General features: G+C 38.1%; 1 protein-coding gene across 1 annotated transcript in view; it reads right to left on the bottom strand.

Moving 5' to 3' along the window:
- Positions 1 to 13,833, bottom strand: part of SPTLC1 (serine palmitoyltransferase long chain base subunit 1) — a 31,310-nt gene extending 17,477 nt beyond the window's left edge. Inside the window, exons 1-5 of the mRNA XM_048931259.1 lie at positions 13,481 to 13,833; positions 11,812 to 11,919; positions 3,840 to 3,934; positions 1,725 to 1,818; positions 1,330 to 1,402 (exon numbers count right to left, since the gene is read on the bottom strand). Coding sequence (XP_048787216.1) covers positions 1,330 to 1,402; positions 1,725 to 1,818; positions 3,840 to 3,934; positions 11,812 to 11,919; positions 13,481 to 13,546 — 436 coding nt within the window. The 5' untranslated portion in view covers positions 13,547 to 13,833. The remainder of the gene's footprint in view (positions 1 to 1,329; positions 1,403 to 1,724; positions 1,819 to 3,839; positions 3,935 to 11,811; positions 11,920 to 13,480) is intronic.
- Between the last annotated feature and the right edge of the window lie 250 nt (positions 13,834 to 14,083).

Here is a 14,083-nt window from a genome sequence, read left to right as displayed (position 1 = left end):
CACTGGTGATGTCATGCAGCAATATCATAGATTACACCTCCTGTTTCGTGAAATGGAGTATTTATTACTCATAAAAAGGAACCAATTAACAGTAGTCAAATTAAAGACAAAAGCTAAACAGTTTGGAACTTAGGATTACACCTGTAAAGGAGACAGGGAACAAACCAGAGAATCTCTCATTTACCAAAGAAAATGTACTTTAGCTACATTCTGCTCTAAAAAATTACTTCAAAGAAGCACTAAAATCAGGATTTCACAACACTTAATGTCAACCTGGACTTACAACAGAAAAAGAGTCCGTAAGTTTCTTTGAGCTTTCCAGTGTATTTTAAACCTTGTTTGAATTTTAACAAATCCATGTGGAACTATGGTCACTGAGGGAATGCAGCTTCATAAAAGCTCACAAGTAACAGACTGCTATCCCTTTTATTTTTTTAAGGAATGAATCACAGCTACAGATTAACAGAAAGTCTCTTAAGACAGCTGTCAAATACTCAGCTTCATTCTGATAAATAGACATTTTTAAAAAGTAGGTAGAGCAACAGTTCAATCACTCAAAAGACTAGCCTGAAAAAGTTTTAAACAGTCTAGAATTAAAGCCAAGGCTAAACAAAGATACAAAAATCACTTGAGTACAAACACGCCATGAATTCCAATACCTCTGACAAGACAAAAAAGTTCACAAGATAATGAGTTGATGCTTTTAGCATCCAACTGTACAGTTATTCATTTATTACTCTCTGGTTTCCAAGCAGTATTTCAGTATCAATGCCTGTAAATAACTACTTCCAGAGACTAAGAACTTGGTTTTTTCTAACCAGAATTAAGAAAACCCTCCGGAACACCCTCTCACATGATAAAATTTCTAAATTACAACTATAAAGTAATCAGTAAAGAAAAACTTAATTATGACTACAGCATTAGATAAACTTAGATAAAATTAGTAATATTTACCATTGAAAACAGAAATCAGGTTGCCCTCTTGTGGTCTATTTAGAAACATGTTTCTAAGTTACACTGAAATTCACCAGGATTGGTAAATTTCTGGTGTTTTTGTTGTTGTGGTTGTTTTGTTATTTTTGTTTTTTTAAACTTTCCACCAACACCAGCATTAGAAAGTAAGAAAGATTACGAAAAGGTATAAAAAAAGAATGGAACAAAATTGCTAGCTATCAATCCTTACCAATTACAGTAAAAACTGTTTTAAAGGATAACTTCATTTCTTCACAATAATTGAAATGATTAGTTTCTTACACACAGAACTAATTTAGTTAGCTTACCACACTAGTCTTAAAAACATTAAAGGTAAATCGGAAAAAGATTACTAACCAAAAGTACCATAGAATCCTCTAGGTCCGCAAGTACCAACACCGTACTTCTTCAAAGATGCTTGAGCTGCACTCTTTAACATAAAACAAATTATGTGAAATATTTATCCCAGCAATTGGTAACTAATTCTTCTACAGAGTTCATGTTGACTTTTTTTTTTTTTTTAATTCTACCGACCAAGAATATTACATACTAATCTAATGGTTGGCTAGCTCCAAGTATGTTTATCAGATAAAACTTCAGTTAAAAGACAAGTAGCACAAAATTACAAGATTTACTGCTTTAGAAGCATATTCCCTTGACAACGTTTGTGCTTTCTGAAGTAATTTTCAATTTCAAGGAAGCACACCAGCACAGCTCCTACTGTCACACTAAGTAAAGTAACTGGAACTCACCTTAACTTTCTCATTATCCAGAAGTCCAAGAAAATTGAATGATGCAAAGTTAATACATTCTTTGCCATTAACAATGATTTTATGGGTAGGAGGACTGAAAAAAATTAATAGAGATCTATTGTTATGAATGAAAATTTATGATTTTCGTAAACAATTCAACAGCACACAAGTTTCATTTTTCCTATTAACAAAGTGTTCTAAATACTCCTCATTTCCATTATTCTTTAACTGGCAATTGATGTTTAAGTTTAATATTAAGGCTAAACTCAGCAAAATCATTACTCCTGTATATTCATAAAGTATTATTAAATATCTCCCTATTTAGTTTCATGATTCTTTGCTGAAAACTTAATTCATACAAAGACAACTCTTGCAGGGATAAATGCTTCTCCTTAGCTTAAAAGTTATATCTGTTTGGAAGAGTACTAAGAATAAAAATGAAATTGTATTGGTACTTACTTGCACAATAAAAATGTACTTAAAACTTCACAGAATCACAGAATTGCAGAGGCTGGAAGGGACCTCTAGAGATGACACTGAGTCCAACCCCCCTGCAGAGCAGGCTCCCTACAGCAGGCTGCACATATAGGCATTCAGACGGGCCTTGAATATCTCTAGAAAACCTATGTTTTTATCATAAAGCAATCCATAATACCAACCTCTACTGCCTTATGCTAACTGTAAACAAACATAAGTATTCTGTTTAATTGAGTTTCCAACTCTCTTTAAACCATAATTGTTTAAATAAACCATGTAATCAGGAAATACAAAAACCATGAAAACATGCAGTATTAACAAATGAACAACAACATAATAAGCAGAGAACAGAAAAAAAATCTGCACTAAAAGTTACGGTTTAGATAAAAGATTATTGCAATTAAAGAAAAAACAGGTATTTCTGCTTTAAATGTAAGTATGTTCTGTATTCTAAAAGCAATCTTGTTTCAGCAAATATACGCTTCAATACTATAACCTCAAGAGCTTCAACTAATCACTCAGTGCTGAAACTCATAGCTAAGCCAATTACAAAACCTTACATCTGTCTATTTCTCTATGTGTTGACAAATAACAAAATTGAGAACTATCATCCAAGCCACAGATGGCAAAAGCAAAGACAGGGAGAATGAAGAATCAGTCATTCAAGAAAGGATGTGATGAGATTTGAGACCACCTGAGAAATCTGAGTATGTACAGGTGCAACCTAACACACACATTCAAGGGTCCCAAGTGAACTGTAAAGAGATGGATACCACTTGACCAACCACATTTGAGAAGCTGTGGCAATCCAGTGAAGTTCTCAGTGACTGGGAAAGGGGAAACTTAACCATCACTATTAAAACGGAAGACCCAGGAAACTACAGATCAGTCAGTCTCACCTTTCTACCCAGCAGACCATGGAACAGATACTCCTGGAAACAAGGCTAAGTTAAACAGAGAATAGAGAAGTGACAACCAACACAGTTTCACTAATGGCAAATCCTAATTAACTTGGTGACCTTCTACAACAGGATTATAGTGTTGGTGGATAACGGAAGAGCATTTGATATCATCTGCCTGGACTCGTGCAAAGCAGTTGAGACTGGCAGTACATTCAAAACAAATTTCACATCAAGCATTCTGATGGTCCAAATTGATTATTTCAAGAATAATTTTTCATGAAGTGCCAATTAGCTAGGCAAAAAATCAGTTTCTCCTGCAGTGTCTTCTAATTGCACACATCCCCCTCACAGGATCACAGAATCCCCTAACCTCTTACTCAAAGTTAGTATACAACATGCTAATATTAAAAAAAAATTAAAACCAAATTACCATAAAAAAACAGACCAGAATGAAGACAAAGACAAAAGTATCCATTCAATATTAAAAACAAAACAAACTAAAACCCTAAATTAAAAACATTCAAAGAGGTAAAGATTATTTCAATAAGGATCTTGATAAGGTTGCAAAAATAGGACTTTCTCTTCAGTGTCAAATTCAGTTCTGTCCTCTAAAAATGCAATTAATTTATAAATGATTTTAGGGATATGGAAATAGTTTGCTATTAATATGCTTAAAATGTGGATACAAAATATTTTCATTAAAGTAAAAAACAGAAATTACCTTGGTTAGACTTACCCTGAAACAATGTTGTAGTTGAGAGCTGGGTGATCTTTTGATACAGGAGGAACAAGAGGCTCCGGCTGCCATTCTTCAATCAACTCTTCTTTTTCCTGAAGAACAGAAAAGAAAATTGCTCAAAATGGATTTCCACTACAAAAGTCCTTGTACTCAAATGGACAGTTGTTAATAGTTATGCAGTAAATTACATACCCTACGACATATAACCTTTCTGAGACACATGGTTGGTAATATCTCTATATGGTCAACCAATAATCTCTGAGTTCTTCAAAGGGAAGAATGTGTAAAAAACACATTGTGATGGTGCATTAAAAATCTCATGATATGATAATTAAGAACAGAGATACAAATTTGGTGTCCCTGACAAATTCAATCAATATTTAATTTAGTCTACTTCTAATTATCAAAATCATCTTCTACACTATGTAATTTAACACAAATCATACAACAATTGAACATAAATTGCCATACTCCACATTCTCAAGTCTTCAACTGTGCTGTTCAGAGAACTCTGGCATTAAAATACTAAGCAAAGTAACACAAACATGATCAAGACACACCAGAAAATATAAACTGCCAAACACTTAAGACATAGCAGAGGCAACAGCAACAAAACTAAAACACACATCCCTCCATCTCATCATGGAAGAATACCCAACGCATATTTATCTTCAAAGTACTCTATACAAGAAAATATCAATTAAATGAATCTCTGAAAGATTTGTGGTGGACCAGCAAGGCAGCTGCGTTAGACCAGTTCCACATAAATCAGCAACTGCTAAGGAAAACCACCAAAACCATTCTTTATAGCAACCAAGAAGAATTCTAAAAGAGGATTATTTACTAGTATAAGGTAAGCGTTGTAAACTAACTTTTGACAACAAAGCTGTTACATTTCCATAGAATGTTTAAAGGTACTTATTTTAATACCTGAATAAAAGAATTGTAATCAGTTTTTTAAAATAACTTGGAAATGTGGTTGTTGTTGTTTTTATTAAATACTTTCTTTCAAACCTTCAATGTACAAGAACAAATTAAAATCAAAGGGAAACTACATGCCAGAATAGTGTTTACTTTTGCGCACTTTCATCAGTTTCTTTTTATTAAGCTAATGAATAATCTTGTTTCTAAGTATTTCTGGAATATAAATTAGTATCCCAAGAACTCTGCAAAGGTCTATTTCAAAAGACAAATGAAAGATTCACTTTTTATGTGGACATAGTTATCTGTATTTCTAATATTTTGCTGGTGTAGTAGTTTAAATACCGTTTCATTTTATTTTTTTCATGTTAGTTTTTTTTTTTTTTACTCTAATTTCACCCACGGGATATATGCTTTAAAGGAAATAAAATGCCATTACACATAACAGATAACACAATACACAATCAATTTATCCATTATTTTGAAATGGCCATATTCATGTAAGAAAAGGTTCTTAGTTTCTTCAGCAATTGCAGAAGAGATCACTGGAGCTCTGCACATAGTTGTACATGCATTGAAATGCTAATCCATACACTACTACTTATTACTGCATAGTAAATCTCACGTTCAACAAGGTTCAGCAAATAACTTCAGATGGCAGATTACTAGACAAAGCATCCTATAAAGATTGATGCATATAACATCAATAACACCAAAATGGTGAAAAAAGTATTACCTGAATTCAGGTTACTCTCAGTGTGAAACAAGAAACCTAACTCTGTTTGCTAAACTGATCCAAAACAAACAATGGTATTCTGATTTTGGGTCAAGGTGTTTATACAAGTGGAGGAAGACTTCTTTGAGAGCAGCCCTGAAGAGAAAGACTTGGGGGTCCTGGCAGACAAGAAGCTGGACATGAGCCAGCAGTGTGTGCTTGCAGCCCAGAAGGCCAACTGTGTTCTGGGCTGCATTAAAAAACGGTGGCTAGCAGGGAGAGGGAGGTGATTGTCCACCTCTACTCAGCTCTTGTGAGGCCCCACCTGGAGTACTGCATCCAGGCCTGGGGACACAAGTACAGGAAAGATGTGGAGCTCTTAGAGTAGGTCCAGAGGAGGGCCACTAAGATGATCAGAGAGCTGGAACATCTCTCCAAAGAAGAAAGATTGAGGAAACTGAGCTTGTTTAGCTTGGAGGAGACCTCATTGTGGCCTTCCAGTACCCAAAGGGAGCACATAAACAAAATGGGAATGACTATTTACACAAGTTGATAGTGACAGGACAAGGGAGAATGGTTTTAAACTGAGACAGGGGAGGTCTAGGTTAGATATTAGGAGGACGTTTTTCACTCAGAGGGTGGTGACACACTGGAACAGGTTGCCCAAGGAGGCTGTGGATGCCCCATCCCTGAAGGCATTTAAAGCCAGGCTGGATGTGGCTCTGGGCAGCCTGGTCTGGTGGTTGGCGACCCTGCACATAGCAGGGGGGTTGAAAATAGATGATCGTTGTGGTCCTTTTCAAACAAAGACATTCTATGACTCTGTGATTCATGTGCAACTCTGTACCACATAGCTATTTAAACAGCTATTATGAAAGATCTAATTTCATACTATGGGTGCTGATCCACAGCACTGTAAACCAATAGCTGTTATGGTACAGTCCTCTCTAAGATACAAATACTTTTCCATTCCTTTTGTTAGCACAGGCAGTCATGAAACAGACAATAACCTCCTTCTGAAAAATGATCCAGATGAAAACAAATCCAGCAAAAGCGACACGGACATGCAGCTAAGCTAAAGGCCACAATAAAGCAGTCCCAACCTAGACTGACTAACTACAAAACCAAATCCTGAATGAAAGATGTCCAGCAGTACTCCATACCTTCTCATAATGCTTCAGAAAAGCTTCTACAGATCAGAAAACAGGATATCTGCCCATGCAGACCGCAGTCTGCTCCAATGTAGCTGGTGATAAAGGCCTCACCTCAAAACCCTGAGACACAGTGTAGCCAGCACCAACAGTTCTGCGTCTCTTTCACACTACTTTTTAAATTATTTTCAGAAATAAGCCTAATGTAGATGAGAAATGCTGCAGCCCGTCAGTTACCGATAGACAAAAGAGAAGAGCAGTATATAAGTTCCACTGCCTACTGGAGAAGAACTTACAAAGTGTGGTGCATTTTTTGTAGAGCTGGTTAACATTTAATTTCAAAACATCTTTTTGACTTTCATACAGTGAAGCTTAAAGGCAGAGGATGAAGTATCTTTTTCTTTTTCAAAGTAGGCAGAATCAAAACCATGTAAGTAAGTATTTTGCTTTTTTTTTTTTTAAATCTGGATATTTTTTTTTTTTTAAGGATACAAAAAAACACCCAGAGGCTCAACAATTGAAACGTCAATTGAATGAAAATCTTTTTGAAAAGGAGCGTGGCAGGTAAAAAACTGTATTTATAGAAGAAAACCATATTTACAGAAAGAAACTACACTAAATTAACACAGTGCAAGAGAAATTGACATCTGTAAACATAATGAGCAATTTGGAGTTAGTAATTTTCTCCCTGTTACTCATACCGAATTGGTAGGAGTTTCCCACCTTCCACTTGAAAGGTCTGCAGTATGCAGGAACTGCATCGCAGGCCACAAACCACTGACAAGATACGGTCCCGCCTTTTTTTCCTACATGAAATAAATCACTGGATAGTCTGAATTGGAAGAGATCTTAAACTCTTCCAGTTTCAACCCCTCTGCTACGGGCAGGGACACAGTTGCCCAAAAGCCCCATCTAGCTTGGCCTTTAATACTTCCAGGGATGGGGCATCCACAGCTTCTCTGCACAGTGTATCATCACTCTCACAGTGACAAATTTCTTCCTTCTACCTATTCTAAATCTCTGCTCTTTTAATTTAAAACTGTTTTCCTTGTCCCGTCACCACATTCCACCATAGTCTTCCTCCACAGCTTTCTTATTTCCTTTTAGGTATTGGTAAGCCACTGTGAGGTCTCCTCAGAGCCTCCTCTAAGGCCAAATAGCCCCAATTTTCTTAGCCTGTCCTCACAGCAGAGGTGCTCCAGCTCTTCTTGTCATCTGGACTTGTTCCAACAGGTTCATGCCATGCTGATTGTTCCAGAGCTGAAAACAGTTATCCAGGTCTCTCGAGTAGAGAAGAATCACCCTCCTTGCCCGCTGAACACACTGCTTACAGTATCAATGTAAAAAAAAAAGATCCACAGTGCACATAAGCCAGCCCATACTCCTTCCTCCTTGAATTCAGCAAATACCTCAATACACCAGATTTTCCAGAATAAGTAGAAGATGATCCATCTGATATCCATCCATAGCTGAAAGAGGCTTTCATAAGTGACCCTCACTATCAGAACTTCTACTTGGCACCCTCTAAATACATGCCTAATTTCAGACCAACATCAAAAATAAAAATATTTATTCTCAACTACACAGAGAAACCAGACTTTCATTGTAACATTCTCAATATATACTTGATTCACTTATTTTTCTTCAGTTCACTGTACTTTAAAATAACTACTTGATGGAAAAAAAAACTTCTAATTTCCTCTCCCTCAGGCCACAACATAAGTAAACTCATGTCTCAGTTCTTTCCTTAATTCTTTTTAATTTATATAGACACGTACATTTTATGTTTATATTTTGTTTATATTTTTTTATAACTTTTGTTTATGAATATCCTATGTGGAAATACAAATATGTTTTGTTTCATAAAACAAAGTAGAATATTTATACAAGTAGGTAAAATCTGTATAAACATTTTTATATATCTAAACATACATACACATTTTTTTTTTTAATTGGTGATGGGTTTTAATATTTAAAACCATGCACCTTGTTAAGAGAAATACTTTAATGTAAACACATCCAATCCAAATTATTTAAACAAGTTGTTGTTCTTTTTACCCTGATTTTTACAAAGTCATAGAATCACGGAATGCACGAGGCTGAAAAGATTATTGAAGACCACCTGGTTCCAACATCTCTGCCATGGGCAGTGCTCTCACCCACCAGATCAAGCTGCTCAGGGCCTCATCCAATATGGCCCTGACCATCTCCAGGGATTAGGCATCCATACCTTCTCTGGGCAGCCTGTACCTCACCACACTCCCAGGAAAAAAACTTCTTACTAATATATAACCCCTCCTCTCTTCTGGTTTAAAACCATTCTTCCTTGTCCTGTCACCATACACTCCAGTAAAGAGTCTGTTCTTTCGGTTGTCCCCCTTCAGCTACTCTAAGGCCACAATGAAGTCTCCTCAGAGCCTTCTCTTCTCCAATCTGAAGAAGCCCAGCTGCCTCAATCTTTCTTCACAAGAGCCCTCTAATCATCTTTATCGCCATCCTCTGGACCCACTCAAACAACTTTACATCTTTCTTGTGCTGGGGTCCCAGGCCTGAACGCAGTAGTCCAGATGGGGTCACACAAGGGCAGAACATAAGGGCATAATCATCTCCCTCGCTAGTATGAAGCAATTATCTTTATGAAACATGTCTTTGCTAGCACAAGTGTTTTGAAACAGTGTAAAGCATACAACTGTGTCAATATGTAAAGATTAATAATACCTTTTTTTATTTTCAGTCATGCCAGTCCTCAAATAATAGCACTTTAAGTTATTGGTATTTACAGAATTATGCCATCAACTGGTAAATGTCTTTAGCTATAGTGGAATCTTGGCCTGAAAGAACTGGAAACTCACAGGATGGAACTACATCTGCTTTTCTCTTTAAATCCCTTCTGATCCTGACCAATTCTTGAACATTACATGTGTAAGAGACAGCTCTCATGGCCAACATTATTTCCTGGCCATGAATTGAACATTCTTCTCTGAAAAGAACTTTCTAGCCTCCCTGTGAATACTACACTAATTAAATTTATTATACTACTACCATAATGAACATTCCAAAATTTAAAAAAAAAAACCCACAATTTTTTCTTGTATACACAAGTATAAGACTCCCAGTAAGGTTTCATAGATTGAGAAAAGCTCAGTACTATTTACTGCAGAGTGACAGACTGTCAGATCCACAAGGTTACTTCCTTTTGCACAAATTGTTGGATGGGAGTGAATTTGTAGCTAAATGATGGAATGCAATCTTTGGCAACACACACCAATCCTCACTGGCCCTTTGCTCCTTTTCAGTAGATTTTACTTCAAATAAAAAGCCCACGAGAATCTGCATGTCTAGTATTCTATCTAGACTTAGATTTATTCGTAGCTCCTGAAATCCCAAGCTATCAAGACGTTACAGTCAGAGAAAGTACTTCAGTTTATTAGTTAATTATTCAAGAGCTTCATTTTTTTTTTCCTAATTGAACCAATAGCAATACCTGCAAGCAATGTTATGAATGATAAAAGCTAATTCCCTAGGTTTCACTGTACTATTGCTACACATTTGACTAAACCCAGAAAACACGTTTGGGTGGATTTCTTCATTGTTTTAGAAGTGTGACTTGTAAGTTCACTAGATTGCACAACATATAATCTACTTCTGGTTTCCCAGGTCGGACTGGTCCTGACAGATCATGCTATATGGCTGTGCAATAGTGGTACTCTTTGGTAATATTTATCATATGAAATCAGCTCTTTTCTGGCAGAAACCCCAACAGCAAGTCACTGAGAAACACCAACTATCATTATGTAACTGGCTGACATAAGGGTAGCCTGAGCTCTGCTGTGTGAGCTGACATATCTCCACTGCTTGCATATAAACAACCCAGTCACTCTTTCTGGTGTGGCAGAGACTGGGCACCACGGCATCAATTAAACAAAGGAGAGAGCAAATAAGCAGCATCTCCTTGCTGGCATGTTACTACTTGTAGCTCAACAGACCAAAACCTGCTTGTGTAGCATCCCATACTGCAGTAAGCAGATCAGTGTAAGCTATCTGAGGATTATTAGTGAGAATTAAGATTTTCTTCCCCACCTACAGCCATTTCACATGCAAAAGAGCTTTTTCACATCACCTACCTTACAGAAAAGTAACAGAATCCCAGCACAGCTTTGATGTTTCAGTCTGCTTAAGTACTCCTCCAGCTGTAGAAGGCTTATTCACTTTTTTGCTTCACTGCTGTATTTATGCTTACTTTCAAATAATTACAGAATTGTTCTGCATATTGCATATTTATTGTTATTATAATGCAAGCACTGTACATTAGTTAAGGCATATAAGCATTATTTTACAAGACATTTCCTTCCAAATACAGCTGTTTATATTGAAAACATTCCTTCAATTTTCACAGATCAGACCAATTTAAATTTCCTTTATCAACTGTCACATAATCTCAATATATCACCAGAAAGCATTTCCTCAGACTATGCTATCCATCAAGAACAGTTAAGGCTGGAAAGAACTTCAGAAGGTAATCAGGTCCAAGCTCCCTGATCAAGCAGAAACATCTAGAGCAGACCATCCAGGAAATACCAGATACAGGTAAAAAAAACTGGAGGTGTTAATAATTAATATCTCAAATCATACCCTTTGCTATAATGCAGCTCTTAGCACTTTTATTCTTCTGTGCCCTGCAATTGAGAATTAATGTATCCAGTGTCCATGCAATGTAATTTTTTACAATTTTTATTGCTAGAATTAACATTCCTTTTTACCACTCGAGTTCAAGAAATTTCTTATAAGTCTCATGAGAAGTATCACAGGAAGAACTTATTGTATGCAGCCCAGAGATATCTGTAAAACAAATTGTACTAATTCCTGTTTGCCAGAGCTTCTCTGGGCAACCTGTTTCAGAGACTCACTGCCCTAGACTGAAGTCACTTTTTACTGGATCATTAGTCTTTCATGGTTACATTAATTTTGTTACATTGTTTTTTAACATTTTTAATAATATACCATGCTTACTTTAAAAGCACAAACTGAAGAGTTTAATTGCTTAATTGCTTACTCAGAATTTTATCCCTTGAAATCCTAAGAACAGCTAACATAATTTGCTGTTTTACATCAGTGGTTCAACAGTCAAACACATCAATGTTTATCAACTGTTTCCATAAAGAAAAATATTTTTACACTATACCTTAGGTGTTAGATCAGATCGCTCCTGAAGCTTGTATGTCTTGGAAAAAATAAGCCTGATTATCCATAGAATTAGAATTCCTTCCAAAATAAGATGGTATGCAGGAGCCTGAAAATAAAGCAAAAAAGCATAATAAAGCACAAGAACTAAACATAATTCTATTTGAACTAGTTTGATACTTTCCGACAGTTTTGTCTCCACCAGTTACATTCTCAGGAAGTCAAAAACTGATCAAAAGCTGATATGTGTTTCCAACAAAACTTAGGATTTTATAAAAATGCACCACTTCACAACTACCAAATTTAGCCGTTGAGTATGAATGGATTCGTCCTACTGCTAATGAACAATGTTCAGACTACATTGCTAAGCAGTTTTAGCTATAATCACACACTAATTGAATATTGAATATAATGACTAAAGGAACTACAGATAAGCCCTGTGGGTCACATCGGTGTCTATGAGAGCAGAAAGTTTTTACAACCACAGACAGAGCTTCCAGGTCTATGTCGTCTATACACACCAACTTGAACCCTAGATGCTTATAAAGCCTACCAGCAGAAACACTAGCTAGTATTTACAAAAAGAGATCTAATCTGGTCCACAGGACACATTTTTGCTTACATTCAGAGGCACTTTGAATAGGTGTTATAACTTAACAATACTCAAAAGAAGTTTTGTTCTATGCGTTTTTGGATGCTTAGAAGAAGGAAATTCAATTGTGTCCAGTAGCAGAAGCAATTTAAGGTCTTTGTGGAGTTATGGAAAATTATTTGACAAGCTGTTCAAAGGACAGGTTCAGTTAATTCATTTCAGCAAGGCCACAGTCTATACAGTAGATGGCCTACTATTTTTAAAAGACTCAAAGTGCAAACACAGTAGAAAGATGATATTTCCTTGAGTGCTAGATCTTGAGATCACATTTTGAGCCAGCCCTTAGGATTTTGCCCAAGCATTACCAACAATGCCATGCAGCTTTAAGACAGAGCTTGAATCCAAACTTACATTATCTGTTCACATTTGACTGAAAATAAAGCTTACCCAAACATCTAACTTTCGTGAATGAACTATTCAATAAACTAGACTTCCCAACTGAGACTGCTATTTCCTTACCACCAGCCTAGTTTTGCAAAAGAAGGAAAACAAATAAGCAACTCTTTCCAGACAGCCTTGCTGATCTACATCAAAGAAAAGCCACAAACAACAGGGTGAGGAGAAGATGCTACTTGTCAGCACCTTAAAACACCGTTTGGGGAAAAAAAAAACAACAACAAAAAAACGCCTGTTTCTAAGCGGAGGCAAGTCAAATGCTCACCTAAGTCCACACACTACAGTCATTCCAGAGCGCACCTTTTTTTCTGCATCTTTAAAACACCATATATCTGTTTCAGCCTGGCACCTTGACAGAAGCAGAAGGCGCAAGGCGCTGCTAGAGCCGCCGGCAAGGCTCCGCGCTAGCTCGCGGCCGCTTCCTTCTTGTGACCCGGCCAATTGGAACCCCGCTTTCAGTCGTCTGTCCCAGGAAATCCCGACCACCAGGGCCAAGGCCGCGAAAGACCTCAGTCGGTTCGGCCGTGCCTCGGACCCGCCACCGTGTCCCCGCCGCGACTTCTTCGGGCAGCGGCTTGCCACCACCCCGCAGAGCTGCCACCACCCCGCAGACGCGACACACCTCGTAGAAGGCCTGCACCATCTCCACCAGGATCCACTGCTGCCCCATGCCCACCGCCGCCACCATGGCTACTTCCGCCCGTCGCCGCACAGCCGAGCAGCTTCCGCCCCGGCCTCCCGACGCCGACGTGAGGGGTGGGGCCGCCGCCCACGGCACGGGGAAGGCGCTCCCTGCCGCCCGGAGCGAGAGGCGGGCAGCTGACGGTTGTGGCGCAGCGGGAGCGGCGGCGGCGCCGCGGTGGGCAGCGGGCCAGGGTGAGCCCGGCTCCTCCACCCGCGGGGCGGGGCGGGGGAGGCACGAAGCCGCCGGTGAGTTCGAAGCCGCCGGTGCTGAAGGCTGGCGGATGGGAGAAGTGGAGCGCGAAGCTCAAGAGGAAGGTGGCTCAGCCCCTATCAAAGAAACTGATTAGTAGTAGTGCAAAATGCACTCTCGTAATGGGATTGCTGGGCATGTTGGAGCAACGTTACTGACTCGCACATACTATGATGAAACCTGACAGGAGACTGGTAGCTTTGTGTCGTAGGTGTTCAATAGCTCACCTGGTGATGCTTGTTCAAGTCCTGTGCAATGAGCCTGGCATCATGGTGCCTTGCTGTCACCACA

The sequence above is a fragment of the Lagopus muta genome, chromosome Z, assembly GCF_023343835.1.
Source record: "Lagopus muta isolate bLagMut1 chromosome Z, bLagMut1 primary, whole genome shotgun sequence".
Taxonomy (NCBI): Eukaryota; Metazoa; Chordata; class Aves; order Galliformes; family Phasianidae; genus Lagopus; species Lagopus muta.
This window is presented reverse-complemented; position numbering and strand designations above follow the sequence as displayed.